General features: G+C 51.9%; 4 protein-coding genes across 4 annotated transcripts; 1 reads left to right on the forward strand and 3 right to left on the reverse strand.

Moving 5' to 3' along the window:
• Positions 1-132: 132 nt before the first annotated feature.
• Positions 133-5,654, reverse strand: CONPUDRAFT_82121 (P-loop containing nucleoside triphosphate hydrolase protein). The gene is made up of 11 exons (XM_007770281.1): positions 5,349-5,654; positions 5,219-5,291; positions 4,970-5,162; positions 4,744-4,917; positions 4,507-4,690; positions 4,192-4,445; positions 4,052-4,135; positions 2,851-4,002; positions 2,529-2,797; positions 1,406-2,475; positions 133-1,354 (listed from the first exon to the last, which is right to left on the reverse strand). Exons 1-11 carry the CDS (start codon positions 5,579-5,581, stop codon positions 1,003-1,005), a joined length of 4,038 nt encoding a protein of 1,345 aa, XP_007768471.1. The 5' UTR covers positions 5,582-5,654; the 3' UTR covers positions 133-1,002.
• Positions 5,655-7,455: 1,801 nt separating this feature from the next.
• On the reverse strand, positions 7,456-11,980 carry CONPUDRAFT_56426 (ste6-like protein; the record flags this gene model as incomplete). The annotated part of the gene is made up of 11 exons (XM_007770078.1): positions 7,456-7,807; positions 7,858-8,770; positions 8,824-9,249; positions 9,303-10,454; positions 10,513-10,596; positions 10,657-10,906; positions 10,957-11,144; positions 11,201-11,374; positions 11,425-11,617; positions 11,672-11,744; positions 11,796-11,980. 11 exons carry the CDS (start codon positions 11,978-11,980, stop codon positions 7,456-7,458), a joined length of 3,990 nt encoding a protein of 1,329 aa, XP_007768268.1.
• A 1,963-nt stretch (positions 11,981-13,943) lies between these two features.
• CONPUDRAFT_82122 (Pkinase-domain-containing protein) lies at positions 13,944-16,280 on the forward strand. Its single transcript, XM_007770282.1, has 8 exons — positions 13,944-14,442; positions 14,506-14,734; positions 14,788-14,853; positions 14,904-15,097; positions 15,147-15,278; positions 15,332-15,492; positions 15,542-15,616; positions 15,666-16,280. The coding sequence occupies exons 1-8, from the start codon at positions 14,030-14,032 to the stop codon at positions 16,046-16,048; spliced, it is 1,653 nt and encodes a 550-aa protein (XP_007768472.1). The 5' UTR covers positions 13,944-14,029; the 3' UTR covers positions 16,049-16,280.
• A 106-nt stretch (positions 16,281-16,386) lies between these two features.
• CONPUDRAFT_153587 (uncharacterized protein) lies at positions 16,387-18,426 on the reverse strand (the record flags this gene model as incomplete). Its single annotated transcript, XM_007770283.1, has 7 exons — positions 16,387-16,537; positions 16,596-16,649; positions 16,704-16,994; positions 17,043-17,148; positions 17,202-17,229; positions 17,284-17,392; positions 17,711-18,426. 7 exons carry the CDS (start codon positions 18,424-18,426, stop codon positions 16,387-16,389), a joined length of 1,455 nt encoding a protein of 484 aa, XP_007768473.1.
• Positions 18,427-18,671: the final 245 nt, after the last annotated feature.

The following is an 18,671-nucleotide window of genomic DNA, read 5'->3' on the forward strand; positions in this document are numbered from 1 at the left end:
CACCAAATGTTGACTCACTTCGGTGACAATCTTCGTCTCACATGTGGATCGACGTTTACCATCGCACCGCCTTCGACGGTCAATATAAAGGCCTCTGACTTGTGTAAGACCAAGACCCATTCGTCAAACCATAACCACCTCACCTGCTGCGGTCATCCTCAATACTAGACTTTATGTCCAACGAAGTCCTCAAAGCCCACTACCTCGCATACATCGCCAGGCTCAACGCGCACACCCCGGACGCGTCCTGGTCCCTCGAGCCGTTCGTCAACGACCAAGTGTCGCACAATGGGCACCAGATGACGCGCGCCGACTACGAGAGCATGATCCACGGGCATTACGAGGTCATTCCAGATCTACACTACGACTTGCAGATGCTGCTTGCGTCCGAGTCGGATGTGGCGGCGCGCATCCAGTTCGTGTGTTCGCCCGTGAGGGAATTTCTAGGCTGGAAACCTAAAACAGCTGGCGGAGGGGAGAAGGTCACGTTTGCGGAGAACGTTTTTTATCGGTTCGAGGGAGGGAAGATCAAAGAGGTTCTCAGCAACCTTGAGACACCGAGACCCTTGTGAATCAGGAGCATCGAGAAATGTCCTTGGAGCTTAGAATGTTACACCAGAGACAAAGGTTGGAGGGGTGGCTTTCCACTTTCCATTCATCAGCAATTCCCGTAGGAAATTCTAAATATGTTGTATAGTAAATGTTAACCAAGAAAAAAAACCAAAGAGAAGCATCTATGTACGTGAATGAAGCATTATTCAAGAAGTGTAAAAAAGAGCTGGTCGTAAATGTCGATACATGCGTAAAATGGACAGCGTTAGTAACATCACACTATCTGCCGAAGGTCCATCCTTGTCCTGGCCATCCATCCACGTCCGATATTAAGGAGAACCATGCGGGTCGTTGGTACAATGGTGGGTATGCGTTGATTTTTGAACAAGCACCGTGTTGAACTTCTCAAATGGTCTAAACTCTGAATCTGCGAATCAGGAGCGCAAGCCTTTACTTCTTGCTAAGGGCCTGAAGCTGCACGTATTCGTAGTAGTCGCCGCGCATCGAGAGAAGTTCATCGTGAGTGCCCGCTTCGCTGACGCGACCCTCCTTGATGAAGTAGATACAGTCTGCGTTCTGGATCGTCGACAGACGGTGAGCAATGGCGATCGTTGTCCGTCCGCGAGCAGCCTGGTCGAGCGCCTCCTGGACGATCTTCTCCGAGTTGGAGTCGAGAGCCGAAGTGGCTTCGTCAAGAAGGAGGACCTTGGGGTTGCGGAGGAGAGCACGAGCGATGGCGATGCGCTGCTTCTGACCACCAGAGAGCTGAGAGCCCTTGCCACCAACCTCAGTGTCGAAACCGCTGTGTGACCATTAGTATCAAACGTGATGTCAAAAAATGATGCAAACTTACTTTGGTAGCGACTTGATGAAGTCGAGGATGTTGGCATTGCGGCAGGCAGCCTCGATGTCCTCTTGTGTGACTTCCTCGGCGGGCTTGGTAGCACCGAGCAAAATGTTGAAGCGGATGGTACCAGCGTACAGCGTAGGCTCCTGCGACACAAGAGCAATGTGCTTGCGGTACTCCTGGATATTGAGTTCGTTGATCGGGTTCCCATCAATAAGGACGCGACCAGTCAAGGGGTCATAGAAGCGCTCGATGAGTTGGATCGTCGTACTCTTCCCGCATCCACTAGCACCGACGAGTGCGACGTAAGTGCCAGGCTCGACGGTCAGGGACAGATCACGGAGGACACGGACACCAGGGCGTGTGGGGTAGCGGAAGTGCACGTTCTCGAATTCGATGCGGCCCTGGACCTCGCCCGGAGGGAGAACCTTGCCCTCAGGCGACTCTGCATCAATTTCAGGGACGGAGTCGATGAGCTTGACGATGTGTGCGGCAGCACCGCGGGCGGAGGACATATCAGGAACGAATGAGAACACGTTGCCCGCCTGGATGGCGCCGAACGTCGTGCTCATGAGCGCGATGAAGAATGCGGTCGTGTCGATCTCGAGGCGCGAGACGAGCGTCGCACCGTACCAGAAGACGAGGGAGATGACGAAGAAGCCCATGGACTGCGAGAGCGCGTAAAGCATGTTGGACCAGAGCGCGGTGCGGTTTGACTGGCGGAGCGGGCCCTCAAGGGACTCGCTGTACAGCCGGAGGCAGTCGTCCTCGCGGGTCAGTGAAGCAACGGTGCGAATGGACCCGGCGGCTTCGCAAGCCATTTGAGCGGATCCCTCGTGAGAGGCCTTGTTGGTCTGGTCCTTCATCACGACGACACGAAGGCGGATGTAACCTGCAGAGACGACGAGAGGAATGCAGGCCATGCCGACAATGGCAGGCTTCCAAGCCCAAGCAAGACCGATGATGGATCCACCAATGATTGTGGTGATGGACTGAACGATGGCACCGAGAGTGACACCAGCGAGACCGTTAACCTTCTGTGGGCTGTCACTCAGGTTGGCAGTGAGAGCACCAGTCTGGTAGAGGAATTTGTTAGCAAGCACTCGAACACCAGATTGACAATACTTACGGAGTTCTCGTCGCGATCGAAGTACTCAATGTCTTGCCTAAGGATAGCCCGGAAGCTGATGGAGCGCAGCTTCGCAGTGAGAATGGCCGCAGAAGAACCGAAAATGTAGTTCGAAGAGGCGATCGCGAAAGAAGACACAATGGCGATCAGGAAGAACCAAAGTGCATTCCGATCACCGTCGTGCCGCCTTGCCGAGTTGGTCGGATCCGAGAAGCCAGAGATGGCATGGCCGTAGACGATACCGAATGCGGGGTACACCATGCCAACCACTGCAACAACGGTTACTCTATGTTATCAGGGTAAAGAAAGCGTCTGCACTTACTCATAGAGAAGAAAGCACCAACAGCGTATCTGGGCAGACCCGGCTTGTTGATTAATGCCATGCGCTTGAACAAGTAAGACATGCTGTAGTCGTCCTCGCTGATTTCGTGCTTCGCCTTCTCCTCATTCCGTTGCTTCAGTATCTCGCTGGCGACGGATTGCTTCGTGTTTTGGCGACCAAGAGGGATCTCCCGCTCCGCTTCCTTGTCCATGTCCTTGCTCGATGATGATCCTGGGATCGTGTCTTCATCTTCCGGGGTCGTGGTAGCATCCTGTTCACGAGTCTCCCGGAGCTTCTGAGCCTGCACAAGCTTGGAGTAGGCTCCGCCCTCGTTGGCTAGCAGCTGGTTGTGCGTACCCTGCTCAAGAACAAGACCATCACCCATCACGAAAATCTGTTCCGCATTCTTGATCGTAGACAGACGATGCGCAATTGTGATCGTCGTGCGTCCAGCAGCAGCCTTGTCGAGAGCATCCTGCACAATCCCCTCGCTCTGCGTGTCGAGAGCACTCGTCGCCTCATCGAGCAAGAGAATACGAGGATCGGAGACGATGGCACGAGCGATGGCGACACGTTGCTTCTGGCCACCAGACAGGAGGAAACCACGCTCGCCGACCATGGTGTCGTAGCCATTGGGCAGCTTGGTAATGAACCCATCGGCGTTCGCTTTGATACATGCCTCCTTGATGAGCTTAAACTGTTCATCAGGCGAGGCATGCTCCCAGGGAGTGTTGATGAGACCATGTGCAACGTTACCACGAATGGTAGTGGCGAAGAGGGTTGGCTCCTGTGACACAAGTCCGATTTGCGAACGGAGCCATTTGACGTTTAAATCCTTCACGTTAACACCGTCGAGTTTGACAACGCCAGAGAGAGGATCGTAGAAGCGCTCAATGAGGGAAATGATGGTCGATTTGCCAGAGCCAGATGCGCCGACGAGGGCAGCAGTCTTCCCGGCAGGGAAAAATATGTCGAGGCTCTTGACGATCGGTACATCGGGACGAGAGGGGTAGTTGAACTTGACACCCTCGAATTGAATTTCGCCCACAACCTTCTCAAGCTTGAGACCGTTGGGGTCGGCGGAGTCGATACTGGGAACTCGCTCAATTGTGGCGTACAACTTGGCGGCGGCACCACGTCCCTGGGTGATAGCTAACAAGGGTTGAGCCTGCGAACTACACGAAACACTTTGAGATTTTACCTTGCATTTCTGGGGCCATCATGGCGAGGGAGAATGAACCGATAAGGATGGCAAAGAACACGTTGACGACCTCGCCAGCAGTAGCTAAACAGAAATGTTAAGTACATAGTCTTTTAGTGAGGTTGCAATATAGTACTTACCACGACCCTCGTTGATGAGAGTGGTGCCGAAGTCGAACGCCAGGGAGTAGGCAGAGTAGATGACGAAGAAGAAGATACCGAGACCTCCACCCTGGTAGATGGCCGCTTTCATGTCGACCTTGAGGGATCCAGCGATGTGCACGTCATACAGAGATGCAAGGATATTCTGCGTGCCAAATGCTTGGGCAGTGCGGATAGTCGAGATAACTTCTTCTGCGAGAGTACCGCCCTCGGCAACGTGCTTGAGCGACATCCTAATAAAACAAAAAGTCAGTATCTTCTTGAAAAGCTGGCAATATAGGAGAGAAAACGCACTGCATGTAGCCCGAGACGAATTTGTTCATGACGCCACCGGTGATACCGATGCAAGGGAGAATTGCGGACATTGCAAGGGCGAGACGCCAATTCCGGATGTAAGCGAGGATGAAACCGACCGCGAAGGCAGCGATGAACTGGGAAACAAGAGCAACCTTCTCAGACATACCCTGCTGGACTAAGTCTGCGCAAAAGATGCATAAAGGACCATGATTTGGAGTGTTATATTAAACTCACGGGTATCGGTCTGGATACGAGTGGCGACTTCACCAGCGCCAACATCATCGAAGTACGCAATGTCTTGACGCAAAACAGCTTGGAGGTAGCGTTCACGTATGCGTTTGGCGTTGACCTCTCCAGTGTATACCCAGATGAACATGTATGCATAAGTGCAAACAAACATGCCAACACCTGGAGTGATGTGAGTTGACATACACTTCAGTTGCGGTGCTGTTACACGTACCAATGTAGACCAGATAAGACGCATTGGAGGCTGCAGAGTGCCTGAAGGAGACAGCAGCTGAGTCGAGGCTTTGTTCAGCTTGTTGAATGGCGCTTGAATTTCCTGTAGAGAGGATGCCTTCCAAATTTACCAGCTCAGAACCGAAGTTGACAAAGTCCTGTGTGAGTCGTCCAAAGAGCAAACTCATAAGCGGCTAAACCCCGAGCTTGTCAGTGTCAAAACGACGATCATGCATCCCTGAATACCGACCTGAGCAGCACCCGCGGCAATAGCACAGACAATGCCAATTAAGTCAATGGCGATCTCAAACCGTGTTGAGTACCTAAAACAATATGAGATTCCCTTGATCCTCGATTGGCATATTCGAACAACAACATACGTGAACAGAGACGTGAACGAGACTGGTGGAAGCTGTTCGACCTTCGGTGTGACGGCAACTTCAACATCACCGGCTTTCTCGTCATCATCAGTGGACGATTTAGTTTCCTTGGTTTTCTTGCCGCCAAAGAGCCCACGCTTGGGTTTAGGAGCTGGAGGGCTGTTCGTGTGAGTCTGGTCCGACGGAGGGGATTCGCTCTCTTTGTTGACGGATGATGCGCGCGGAGACGCCATGGTTGGGGGCGAGAGAGCGCGTGAGACTCGTCGAGTGGAATGCCCGAACGATGGCGGGGGTGGCTGTCGCGGCCTGGGGGAGGGATGGACGTGGTATGGGTTTACCGGAGTGCAGCAAATGGTGTGGCCATACCCGCCCGATAATATACCTTGCTTGCCGGGAGCAGAGTCCCGTTGGGAGTCAGCACATTTATGTCAGATAAGGGCGCTTGCGTGCGCTTGGCATCCTTGTCTGTCTGCGGCACAACTGACATGGCAGCCCGGCCACTGCGGAGACCACTTCCGCGGGCCGGTACCTGATTATCTAAGTGATCGTTCGCTTCCGATTGCTTGCCGCTGGCTGACGATCTTTGACGGCCCATGACTCGTTCAGTATTGACGCAGTTCCAAGGACTGGGTTTGGACACTCGGCGCCATGGGCACTCTGCAAGCCTCCGACGCCGCAAGGCCGGAGATTGCGTGTGTCCTTCGAAGGTTCCAGCTCATTCTCACATTTTATTTTGACCCTTACCCACACTCAACCCACACGGACGTCGCTATGTCGTCTGATAACCGAACAGAGACTAGCAGTTATGTAGCTAGATCAGCGCAGCCATTCCGATAGTGTCAGACCATTCGAATATTCATTCCACTCTAAAATTACGGTGTGTATCTCCGCAAACTCAAAGATGCTATATGAAAGCTTCTCCAAGATGTTAGATCTGTAGAAGACCACTCAAATTGAAGGTGAAGTCAACGGAAGGCCACAGGTTATTTGTGGTAACCTTGAAAATCCCGAGTAGCCGGGCCTCGGGTCCATCGTCGGGGGTTTGGATATCGTGCCATCGCTGCGCAAGTTGACGCGTTGACACGCGCACGGTTGCCATCACTGTGGCACACGCATGCACCCAGATTCACCCAATGGTCTCTATTACTTATCGGACGAGTATCAGGCGTATCATGACATGACCCACATCATTGAAGTGCATCAGGGGCGAAGATGCGGAACACTTGCGCAAGCCCTTTGTCCTCTAGCTCTCTTGTTCTCTGACCTCCTCCATCGCACATGGAGTCCACGCTTGCTTGACTTCACGCCAGTGTTTTACACTCTTCCCCGAGCAAGCCGGCGATGCGACTTTGCTCACTCCAAGCTTATCAAGCCCTTCCGTCGGCCTTGCCCAATGGGCGCAAGGCCCTCAGGCTCCATCACCCAAACCGCTCGTTTTCATCTCGGCGATATGTTGAATTGCCAATTGCGATGCTTCCGAAAGATAACATATGATTCGTGAGCTTAACAACCTCGTAGTGGCACTGCAAGGTACCGAGGACGGCTCCGAGTCTCAGAATGAAATTGACGCAGGGGATCCTCGGCGATCGATATCCCCCTATATGTTAAGTGCCCACTGCCAACGGCCAAAAACTCTCTTAGTGTTCCGAGCGACACGGGCCCAGAGAAAGCTGACTATTACGCTCTCAAGTCAGTATCGAAGCTATCCGACCCGGTTTTAACAGACTTGATTTTTGACAGTGACGGGTCGCAACGGGATCCACAAAAAAGTCTGTTTTTCAAGCTATGCTCAAGGCTTTAGCTTTAACATCGGAATTCATAATAACGTTGTTCTGGTTCTGATCTTTTGAGTTGAACCGTGTTCATTATCACTCGTAATTGGCTAACCACGTAAAAGTAGTTCATTCTTGACATGTCCTCTATCCAACGTAAATTAAGCAGCGTCCGTGAACGCCGAGAATTGTGATGTAAATACTTAAAGTTAATGAGCGGCGAGCACGCCCCGGGTATCCGCCATGCACAAGTGATACAATGCTCTCTTCTTTCAAAGCCCTTCCCAACGCAACCCAACCAAATATCACACCAACCCGTCCCTCAGGCTAGCGGCTTATTTTTTGCTGAGGGCCTGAAGCTGCACGTACTCATAGTAGTCGCCGCGCATCGAGAGAAGTTCATCGTGCGTGCCCGCTTCGCTGACGCGACCTTCCTTGATGAAGTAGATACAGTCCGCGTTCTGGATCGTCGATAAACGGTGAGCAATGGCGATCGTTGTCCGTCCGCGAGCAGCCTGATCGAGGGCTTCCTGGACAACCTTCTCCGAGTTGGAGTCGAGAGCCGAGGTAGCTTCGTCAAGGAGGAGGACCTTGGGGTTGCGGAGGAGAGCACGAGCGATGGCGATGCGCTGCTTCTGACCGCCGGATAGTTGAGAGCCCTTGCCACCGACTTCAGTGTCAAAACCGCTGTATGCTGGTTAGCATCATAGAAGTTACTCGAGCATACTTGTACTTACTTGGGCAACGATTGAATGAAGTCGAGGATGTTGGCATTGCGACAGACGGCCTCAAGGTCCTCCTGGGTGACCTCCTCCCTGGGCTTCGTGGCACCGAGCAGAATATTGAAGCGGATGGTACCAGCGTACAGCGTAGGCTCCTGCGACACAAGGGCGATGTGCTTGCGGTACTCCTGAATATTGAGCTCATTAATCGGGTTTCCGTCAATCAGGACGCGACCAGTCAAGGGGTCGTAGAAGCGCTCGATGAGCTGGATCGTCGTACTCTTCCCACATCCACTGGCACCAACGAGCGCGACATAGGTGCCAGGCTCGACGGTCAGGGACAAGTCGCGGAGGACACGAACGCCAGGGCGTGTAGGGTAGCGGAAGTGCACGTTTTCGAACTGGATGTGGCCCTTGACTTCACCCGGAGTGAGAACCTTGCCCTCTGGGGATTCCGCATCAATGTCGGGCACTGAGTCGAGGAGCTTGATGATCGAGGCTGCCGCGCTGCGCGCTGACGACATATCCGGCACGAACGAGAAAACGTTTCCGGCTTGGATGGCACCGAACGTCGTACTCATGAGGACAACGAAGAACGCGTTCGTGGGCATCTCAAGGCGCGAGACGAGCGTCGAGCCGTACCAGAAGACAAGCGCGATGACAAACATGCCCATAGACTGAGACAGGGAGAACATAAGATTGCTCCAGAGGGCCGTGCGGTTGGATTGGCGGAGGGGACCATCAAGCGACTCGCTATACAGACGGACGCAGTCGTCCTCACGGGTGAGGGAGGCAACGGTACGAATGGAGCCGGCGGCTTCGCAAGCCATCTGAGCAGAACTCTCGTGGGCGGCCTTGTTGACTTGATCCTTCAGGACGACAACGCGGAGACGAATGTATCCAGCGAAGACAACGGCGGGAATGCAGGCTATGCGGAAATGAGTGAGATATTGCATTGCAAGAGAATGGACGCTAACTTACCAATACCGACGAGGGCGGGCTTCCATGCGTAGGCCAAACCAATGACGGAACCACCAACAATGGTTGTTAACGATTGCACGATCGTGCCCAGAGTGATGCCGGCAAGACCATTGATCTTCTGCGGATTGTCGCTCAAATTCGCGGTGAGAACGCCGGTGGCGTTTTCATCCCGATCGAAATACTCGACGTCCTGGCGCAGAACTGCTTTGAAAGTGAGCGAGCGGAGTTTGGCAGTGATGATGGCAGCAGAGGCGGCAAAGTTGAAATTTTGCGCTGCAACTGCGAAGGAGGAGACGATGGCAATCAGGAAGAACCAGAGGGCATTCCGGTCGCCGTCGTGGCGTCTTTGCTGATTCGACGGGTCGGAGAAGCCAGCGATACCTTTACCGAAGACGATACCGAGGGCAGGGAAGACCATTCCAGTCACTACCAACGAGTCAGGTCCAACATTTTGAAGAACAACGAAAACAAAGACCTACTCATCGCAAAGAAAGCCCCAATAGCATACCTTGGCAGACTGGCCTTGTTCAGAAGGGCAATGCGCTTGAACAAGTACGGCATGCTATAATCGTCCTCATTGATATCATACATCGCCTTCTCTTCATTCCGTTGCTTCACAATCTCGCTAGCGAGAGATTGCTTCGTGTTTTGGCGGCCAAGAGGGATCTCCTGTTCTGCCTCCTTCTCCATATCCTTGCTCACGGCTGACCCTGGAATTGTGTCTTCATCTTCCGGAGTGGTGGTGGCATCCTGCTCGCGACTCTCCCGGAGCTTCTGTGCCTGCACAAGCTTGGAGTAGGCTCCGCCCTCGTTGGCCAGGAGCTGATCGTGCGTGCCCTGCTCAAGAACAAGACCCTCACCCATCACGAAAATTTGATCCGCGTTCTTGATCGTCGATAGACGATGCGCAATCGTGACCGTCGTGCGTCCAGCCGCAGCCTTGTCGAGAGCATCCTGCACAATTCCCTCGCTCTGCGTGTCGAGAGCACTCGTCGCCTCATCGAGCAAGAGAATACGAGGGTCGGAGACGATAGCACGAGCTATGGCGACACGTTGCTTCTGGCCACCAGACAGGAGGAAACCACGCTCGCCGACCATGGTGTCGTAGCCATTGGGCAGCTTGGTAATGAAACCATCAGCATTGGCCTTGATACACGCCTCCTTGATGAGCTTGAATTGTTCATCAGGCGAGGCATGCTCCCAGGGAGTGTTGATGAGACCGTGTGCGACATTGCCGTAGATGGTGGTCGCAAAAAGCGTGGGTTCCTGTGACACAAGACCAATCTGCGAACGGAGCCACTTGAGGTTAAGGTCTTTCACGTTGACGCCGTCCATTTTGACAACACCAGATAGTGGGTCGTAGAAACGTTCGATGAGCGAAACAATCGTCGACTTGCCAGAGCCGGATGCACCGACGAGAGCGGCAGTCTTGCCAGCAGCGAAGCTGATGTCCAAGCCTTTCACAATCGGGACGTCAGGACGAGAGGGATAGTTGAATTTGACGCCCTCAAAAGTGATTTCGCCGATAACCTTCTCAGGCTTGAGACCGCTTGGGTTAGAGGAGTCAATGCTAGGTACTCGTTCAATGGTCGCAAACAGCTTTGCGGCGGCACCACGACCCTGAGTAATAGCTGTTGTATGTACAGGTCAGTAATCTAGAATGTCCTTAGTAGTATAAAGAATACTGACCTTGCATCTCAGGAGCTAACATAGCCAGTGAAATAGAACCGATGAGGATAGCAAAGAAGACATTGAGAACCTGACCGGCATTGGCTACAGAACAACATGAGTAAAGTCTTAGGAGCCATTACGGATGCCGAGAATGTTACTTACCATGGCCGTCGTTAATCAGCGTTGTACCGAAATCGAACGCCAACGCGTAAGAGGAGTAAATGATGAAAAAGAAGAAACCAAGGCCGATGCCATGGAAGATGGCCGCCTTTGAGTCAACTTTGCGGGAGCCCTCAATATGAATATCGTAAAGCGACGCCATGGTCTTCTGAACACCGAATGCCTGTGCGGTGCGGACCGTCGAAATGACCTCCTCAGCGAGCGTGCCACCCTCAGCGACGTGCCTGAGCGACTCCCTTAAGGAAAATGAGAACCTGTGTCTCTAGAAACATCAAAGGCGACATACTGCATGTACCGTGAGACGAATTTGTTCATGATGCCCCCGGCGATAGCGACGCATGGAAGGATCGACGTCATAGCAAGTGCCAGACGCCAGTTGCGCGCATACGCGAGAACGAAACCGGTGATGAAGGCAGCGAACAACTGAGCCACGAGCGCGACCTTTTCGGATGTACCTTGCTGGACCAAGTCTATTAATTCATTGGCGTTAGCAGGGCTAAGTTGAAAAGGTGCTGAAAGGACATACGGGTATCCGTCTGAATTCGCGTCGCAACTTCACCAGCACCAACATTGTCGAAGTACGCGATATCTTGCCGCAGGACAGCTTGGAGGTAGCGCTCACGAATACGTTTGGCGTTTACCTCTCCTGTGTAGACCCAGATATACATGTATGCGTACGTGCAGACGAACATGCCAACACCTGGGTTTTCTCAGCAACATATCACTTATCAACCATTATGAAATGCGCACCGATGTAAACCAAGTACGACGCATTAAGCGCTGCCGAATGACGGAACCCAGCCGCGGCCACACTAAGTACCTGTTCAGTCTCTTGTATAGCCGTTTGGTTTCCTGACTGCATCGCGGCCTGAGCTAAGGCCAAGTCCGTCCCGAAGCCCACAAAGTCTTGAGTGAGTCGTCCAAAGAGCAAACTCATCAGGGGCTTATTCATGCATCAGCATCACGGTGGGGTGAGTGAGATTGGGAGTGGATGTACCTGAGCAGCACCGGCGAGAATCGCATTGAAGATGCCAATGACGTTGATGGACTTCTCAAACATGGTCGCATATCTAGGCAGAACCAGGTTATTTGCGGCCTAAGGAAGGTAGTGATTGGCTCACCTGAACATGGAGAAGAATCCGACTGGAGGAATCTGCTCGAAGGGCGTGCTAGTGGTAACGGCGACATCCTCGCCCTTCTCGTTTTCATCCTGAGACGAGGGCACGTCCTTGTCCTTCTTGTGACCAAAGAGGCCGCGCTTGGTCTGCTTCTCGCCTTGAGAGTTGGTATGAGTCTGTTCCGACATGGTGGTCAAGAGACCTGTGAGACTCGGACAGTTGGCGCCCGCTAAAGGGGTATCCCGGCTTCTGGAAAGCCTAGAGAGTGAGAGAGAAGCCTAAGGGAAGGGTGGTAGGAGTATGAGGACGCTCCCCACCACCATCCAAGTTGATATATGACGCCGTACGGGAGATCATGGCCCGTGTAGTCAAATGTATTATGTCAAACACGCCGGCGCCTCCCGCTTCACGAGCGTTCCATGGCGGACCTGTCAATACGAAGTCCCTCGTTGACAGTTGGCAGGTCGCCGACGTTGTCTTGGAATGAAAATCAGCCGAGTCCCTTCATCTTGCTGTGATACGGAAAATGGATCGTGTTTATGTTCCAATGCTCAAGAGATTCTAGCGTCGATTTCCAGTTTATGCACTATGAAACCACGGTGAGCCACTCACCGGCAGCCCCGCATCAGATCAGGCTTTCTTGAGAACACCACTTTCCAAGTTTAAACTACTTGGGATGGATCTTGCCCTGGATCGCTCCGACGGAATGGGCTTCCATCGGAACTCGGGAGCTCGGTGTTCATAGCGACCAATTGGTTGCCCTATTGAAGCGTGGGTAGTAGGCCTAGGTGTAGGCAGCCACCGCAGGAGGGAAGCTTGGGCTGGTCCAGACGTGCGTTGACAATTCTTCTTCCAGGTGTCTACCAGGTGTCCTCCAGGCAACTACCATCTCGTATTGGAGACTGCAATGCAGAGGGTAAACACTATGTCATAGCCATGATCAATAGCCATCACACGCGTCATGCTATCTGCCCCTCGAAGGTGAATATGACAGCCCGGGCCCCGGCGACCTGAGCATCGTCAAGTGTCGGCCCGACCGCAAATACATCAGAGACCATGTTTGCCGTCATAGATAGCGGGTGCTTACTACGAATGTCGCAGACCGTGACTTATCACCTTTTACCAGTTGTGCACATACGTTTGACACTTCATCCTTGCGCGGTGGATTGAAAGAGAAAGCCTCTGAATGAGTGCTCGGTCCAGCATGACCAGTGAGCACGCTCACCAAACGTTATTAGGTGAATGCTTATTCTATCAGTAATGTGTCTGGCGTCCATCTCGAGCGGTCTACTGGTCAATCCACTGACTTGTGTCGAGGTTCCGGTTCAATTTTCCGCCAAATGGCAAGAGGTGACCTTCGGTACCAATCATATGTCCGGGAACGGCTGGTAACTGGTGCTATTTAATGAAGAACTGATGAGTCGTGATGCCGAGTGAGTAACGACGTGAGTCAGTAGGACTTCTCTCATTATGTCTGTTTTCGCGTTGTGCTATGACCTCTGGATCCGTTATTTGTCATAGCCAGTATATATTAGTCTAAATTGGGGAGAGTTACTTTTTGGTGTCAATGCTAATGTGCCAAAATTTTATGTTAGTAATTTGACTGTTGTAGATGTTAGTGGGTCCATAATTATAGGGTTGCTGACGATCAAATTTGCTTCCGAAAAGAGCCGCTCTGCGTTAGCTACTTATTGATATCGCAAGGGTTGCGCAAGGGCCAAGACTGCAATCGATGCTCGCACAACGGGAGACAACGGGTCTCCACGACCCTGGCAGCTAGAGGTTGCTGAAGCTCACACCGAATTGAGTGTTTTTGTATGACCCTGTAACTAACGTGATAGCGCATGCGCAGCTTTGAAGGAGTTCTGAACTTCATCATCAGCAAATACCCACCAAGCCGTCTTTAGATCGCAAATAGAACAGATTGGCGAGTATCCTAGCGATCAAGAAGTCCAGCATACAATCGAGCGAACCAATAAAAATTCGTTGCGTGGGATGAGAGTGGTTCGGGTCCGCTACGAGGACGTAAAAATGGCCCCTGTGCAGAGCCGACCGTTGCCTAAGTAATACTAAGAGCACGTGCGCCGGGGTACAAAGACTGCACACTTTTCAAGTTTGACCACGACCACAGAAACCCACCAACGACACCCAGTTGAAAGCAGGCTTTCAGTCCTCTCCTTCATCACTTTACTTACTAATAATTTTACCTCGACCTACCGCTCTCACTCGAACACACTATGTTGAAGAGTCTCGGCAAGCTCAACAAGAAGGCCTCCTCCGCCACTCTTGGTGCCTCAGACGAGAACCCCCGCTCGACTACTCCTACTCCCAGCAACCCCGGCGGCGTGCCCCGTAGTGGTCTCCTTACCATCCATGTCATAGGCGCTGAAGGTCTTGCTGTGCCAAGCGACAAATCAGTCCCTGAAGCTGTTCAAGATGCACTTTCCACGCAGCAAGCCAAAGCTGCTGCAAGCGTGTCGCCCGCCACCGTCTCTCAGAACCGGAAGAAGCACGGAGCAAAGGACAGTGTCCAGCGCGCCCAGTGCTGGTGGCTTCCGTACATCGTCATGGAGTTCGACGTCAACCAGATACTCATCACACCTTTGGGCGGAGAACTTGAAACGCCCCTGTACATGTACCAGGCCCAATTGTTCGTTTCCTTGGCATTCAGTTCCTTTTTTTCATGCTCACCAGCATTTTATGATACCTTTAGTGATGTCTCGCGAAGCTCAGAAGTCTCGATTCAGTGCTACCTCCGTAAGGAGCAGCCAAAGGCTCAGACCGATGGTCTCGCGGACGACATGGGTGATGATGTGTACCTGGGTGGCTTCACCTTCACGCCAGACTTCGACAACATTGGTCCTGTTGCTCAAAATGAGTGGTTCGATCTCACAGGTGGTCAGGGTAAAATTCAGATAGGTATCAGCCACCAGCCAAGCACTGTCAGTATCAGTATTATGAACATTGACGTGTATGCTAATCCATCCTAATACAGGGTCGCTCATTAACGATCGATGACTTTGAGCTCATTACCGTGATTGGGAAGGGCAGCTTTGGCAAGGTACAGCATGATTTGCCATCGTCTTCAAGACGTTACTGAGTCGATTTCAGGTCATGCAAGTACGCAAGCGGGACACGATGCGTATATACGCCCTCAAGACCATTCGCAAAGCACACATCGTCGATCGCAAGGAGATTACTCATACACTTGCCGAGCGTCTGGTCCTCGCGCGGATTAACAACCCGTTCATCGTGCCCTTGAAGTTTAGTTTCCAGTCGGAGCAGAAACTTTATCTTGTCCTTGCGTACGTTCGCACCACCTATTCACTTCATTGCATACTGATCTCAAGATAGGTTCGTGAACGGAGGGGAGCTGTTTCATCACTTACAACGCGAACAGCGCTTCAGCGAGGAGCGTTCTCGGTTCTATAGCGCCGAGTTGCTACTGGCGCTTGAGCATCTTCACGATCTCGATGTTGTCTATCGGCAAGTGTTTACTGTTGCTGTGGTTATGTATGTTTTAACCTCTCTGCGTACAGTGATCTCAAGCCCGAGAACATTTTGCTCGACTACACTGGACACATCGCCTTGTGTGACTTCGGCTTATGCAAGCTGAACATGAAGGACTCGGACACGACCAACACTTTCTGTGGCACGCCTGAGTACTTGGCGCCCGAGATCTTGAACGGACATGGATACAGTCAGTGGTTTTCCCTTGATGTATACTACATGCGTTGAACTTGTTGCAGCCAAGGCCATTGACTGGTGGACCCTTGGCGTTTTGCTATTCGAGATGCTTGCTGGTCTTCCGCCATTCTATGATGGTCAGTACTTCTTCGCTTCTTCGTTTCCGTGATTAACAATCTGGTGCAGAGGTAACCGACAAGATGTACCAGAAGATCCTGCAAGACCCTCTCGTCTTCGGCCCCGAGATTAGCGAGCAGGCGCGCTCCATTCTCACAGGTCTGCTCACTCGCGACCCAACCAAGCGTCTCGGCACCAATGGCGCGGAGGAGATCCGCAAGCACCCGTTCTTCGCGGACCATATCGACTTCGACAAGCTCCTGCGTAAGAAGATCCAGCCGCCGTTCAAGCCGAGCGTGTCGAGCCCGGTCGACGTGTCCAACTTCGACACCGTGTTCACTGCGGAGGAGGCGGTGGACAGCTTTGTCGATGGAAGCCAGTTGTCGCAGACTGTACAGGACCAGTTTGCGGGTTTCTCGTATGATGGCTCTTACATGCCCGTCGATGCTTAAGGGTTTCTCGGTTTTCTCTTCTATTTCACACTCCCCCACGTTCGTTTCCCAAACTAAATCCACATCAAGCTCTACCTTACCTCACGTTATATTACCCACAAGGATGGATACGCATGTCTTATAAATATTATTACTGGCCTCGTCTCACAGCACCTATAACTAAACTCACACTCCTTCGTCGTTTACTGTCCTGTTGCTCGTCATTTGTCTTAGATATCCACCCGTTACTCGCCTCGGATACATCTGTAGTGTAGATCACGCATTCATTAATAGTTGATTGAACGCATTTTATAATTGGAGGGAATTTGAACACCCTAGTTTACTAGTACTACACAACATTATACTTCCAGCAGTTTACCGTCAGGAGACCAAGCAGGGTTGTTGGTGTTTATACCACCAACGCCTCCCTCGTAGACGTGCTCCAGGGTCAGTTCCACGCTCGGAGACACAGGCTCGGCTTCCATGGACCAGAGTGCTATAGCGACAGTACTATGAAGGACGTTGAGTATGTGAGCGCTGTCAGCAGCCGGTTGATATAATCACTTACTTTGTCCCATTGTAGTCGAGGATGCCTTCATGCACCGGAAATTTGTACTGAGGGCTTAAAAGATTTGGTGACCTTTCATCCCTTTTGGCAAAAGTAATGACGACTTACCCAAGATTTGCAATCATGTGTCCCATCATCCACCCATTCACGAAGAGTCGAAGGCGGTAAGCCTGTCCCATGGTCGAGTTATCAAACGTAAACGCCATCGGAATGTCGTACCCCTCCGGAACATTGAGGTTGAACGTCGTCACGAAGAAGACGCCAGCTGCACTGTCAGGTAGCCCCTCAGAGAGGTCGCGCGACTCCCAAAACGAAGTATTGAAGCCCGGGAGGTGCCAGCCCATCCTCTCGCCATAGAGGCCACCTTCGTTTAGTACACCACGTAATGTGTCAGGGAAACTAGCTTGGGGATGAGTGAATAAAGATGAGCAGAGATGTCTCATTTACTTGGTGTAGCCGCCGACTTTGCCTTGAACCATCCAAGGACCCAAGTTGCCCGAGTTGAGCTCAAAACCGCGAATACCGCGAGGTGATTTCTCCTCGTTTACTCCGTCTGCGAGGATTAACCAGTGAAGTTCAAAGATAGTATAATTTAGGGTCACCAACATCCAGTTTCGTCAAGACCCATGTTATCCTAGATGTGTGCTCTTAGCTTGGGACCCGCGTATACATCAACGGTATTGGTTACCTGCACAACCGTGATGACATTGTTGTATCTTGGATCGTAGTTCAAGGATCCGCTCGGGAAGTAGAATGGTGCATCCACTTCCTCAACCAGGTTCGTACCATAAGACGAGCTGTCGTTCAAGTTCCAGTCAAATGGGATGCTTCTTACGCCGGTGCAACAACCTTCTTACTTTCCGTATGAAGTGTTCATGAAGACGTCGTTAATTCATACGCTAGCAGCAAACGCTACCAGGTACTGTGTTCGAATCTTTAAAAAAATGCGAAAGTAAGGCGATGCAGCTTATCATCTCCGCCATTTATGGATAAGTTGACATATTCAGTACCTTCGTTTGCTTCGAAGTGTCCTCGCCAGAGGACTGTTTTCACAGCTGTCAAGATGAATTTAGCAACAACTACTTCAATGATCAAGAATCTTGCCTAAAACTCACAAGTCATAGTCGCATCCATACCAGGTCCTTCCATCACCATACAAGGGAGCAACTGGGATGTTCGTGGAAGTATGGTTCACAAGCGTCCAGCTGGCATCCGAGAAGTTGCTTTGTATCTCCGGCAGGCAGTTCGCGTACTTCCAGTTGGTCAAAACTGGGGCAGTAAAGTTGGGGTCAGTAAACGTGAGGTGACCGACAAAGCCACCACTGCTTGTCAACATTTTCGACGCGGGCGCATCGTTTATGATCGCCTCCCCGTTCCAGGTAATGGCGGTCACTTGCGGAGGAGCTACTACGGAAAGGGTTATGCTTTGATTGAGGTCACCGCGAAGTGCAAGCGTGATATCAGATATTGTTGCATTGCGGACAAGGTAAGGACCCGCGACAAGCACCGATGTGTTCGTTCCAAATTGCCAGTAGTTGGCGAAGTCGTTACTAGTATCATTCGAGGCGATAGTTGGTGCCCAGAACGAGCCGGCAGTGTGAGTGTCCGCGAAGAGGATAAGCTGGTTCTCTGAATCCCAGATAGTTTCGATACTAGTAACGCCAGGGAGAATGGTGATAATGGTGTCGCTGCTGCTTCCCCGAGTGTACTTTACCAAGCTTGTGTTGGACTGGTCAGCAGTGCCCGTAAGAAAGACTGCAGCCTCGTGCTCTTGATCCGAGTCCCCATACAGGAGAATCACGTCTCTGTTAGCGATTTGGCTTGCATACATAACCTGTGCCGTTGTGAAGAGAATCCGCGAAGATTCTCCAAAAGGATAATTCGAGATAACAAGTTTCGATTGTCTCCTAGTCTGCATCCAATGGTCGAGTGTTTGGTGGGAGTCGGGTAGTGATGGTAACTCTTTCCATATGAAGAAGGCAGCACTCTCGATATAGAAGGCGTGATGGGCAGCAGGCTCCAACTGAGACAGATAGAGACAGCGTGACGAATGTACTATAGCATCCGTGGCGAGTA

Source organism: Coniophora puteana, assembly GCF_000271625.1.
Source record: "Coniophora puteana RWD-64-598 SS2 unplaced genomic scaffold CONPUscaffold_6, whole genome shotgun sequence".
Lineage (NCBI taxonomy): Eukaryota > Fungi > Basidiomycota > Agaricomycetes > Boletales > Coniophoraceae > Coniophora > Coniophora puteana.

What these genes read in the sequence shown, in the direction of transcription:
- CONPUDRAFT_82121 (XM_007770281.1), bottom strand. Translation starts at nt 5,581, where the DNA reads ATGGCGTCTCCGCGCGCATCATCCGTCAACAAAGAGAGCGAATCCCCT. An exon ending in TTCGTCTCGGGCTACATGCA is followed by an intron (nt 4,446 to 4,506) that starts GTGCGTTTTCTC and finishes TTGTTTTATTAG; the next exon opens with GATGTCGCTCAAGCACGTTG. An exon ending in TCTCATCAACGAGGGTCGTG is followed by an intron (nt 4,136 to 4,191) that starts GTAAGTACTATA and finishes ATTTCTGTTTAG; the next exon opens with CTACTGCTGGCGAGGTCGTC.
- CONPUDRAFT_82122 (XM_007770282.1), top strand. Translation starts at nt 14,030, where the DNA reads ATGTTGAAGAGTCTCGGCAAGCTCAACAAGAAGGCCTCCTCCGCCACT. An exon ending in TACATGTACCAGGCCCAATT is followed by an intron (nt 14,443 to 14,505) that starts GTTCGTTTCCTT and finishes TGATACCTTTAG; the next exon opens with TGATGTCTCGCGAAGCTCAG. An exon ending in GATCTCGATGTTGTCTATCG is followed by an intron (nt 15,279 to 15,331) that starts GCAAGTGTTTAC and finishes CTCTGCGTACAG; the next exon opens with TGATCTCAAGCCCGAGAACA.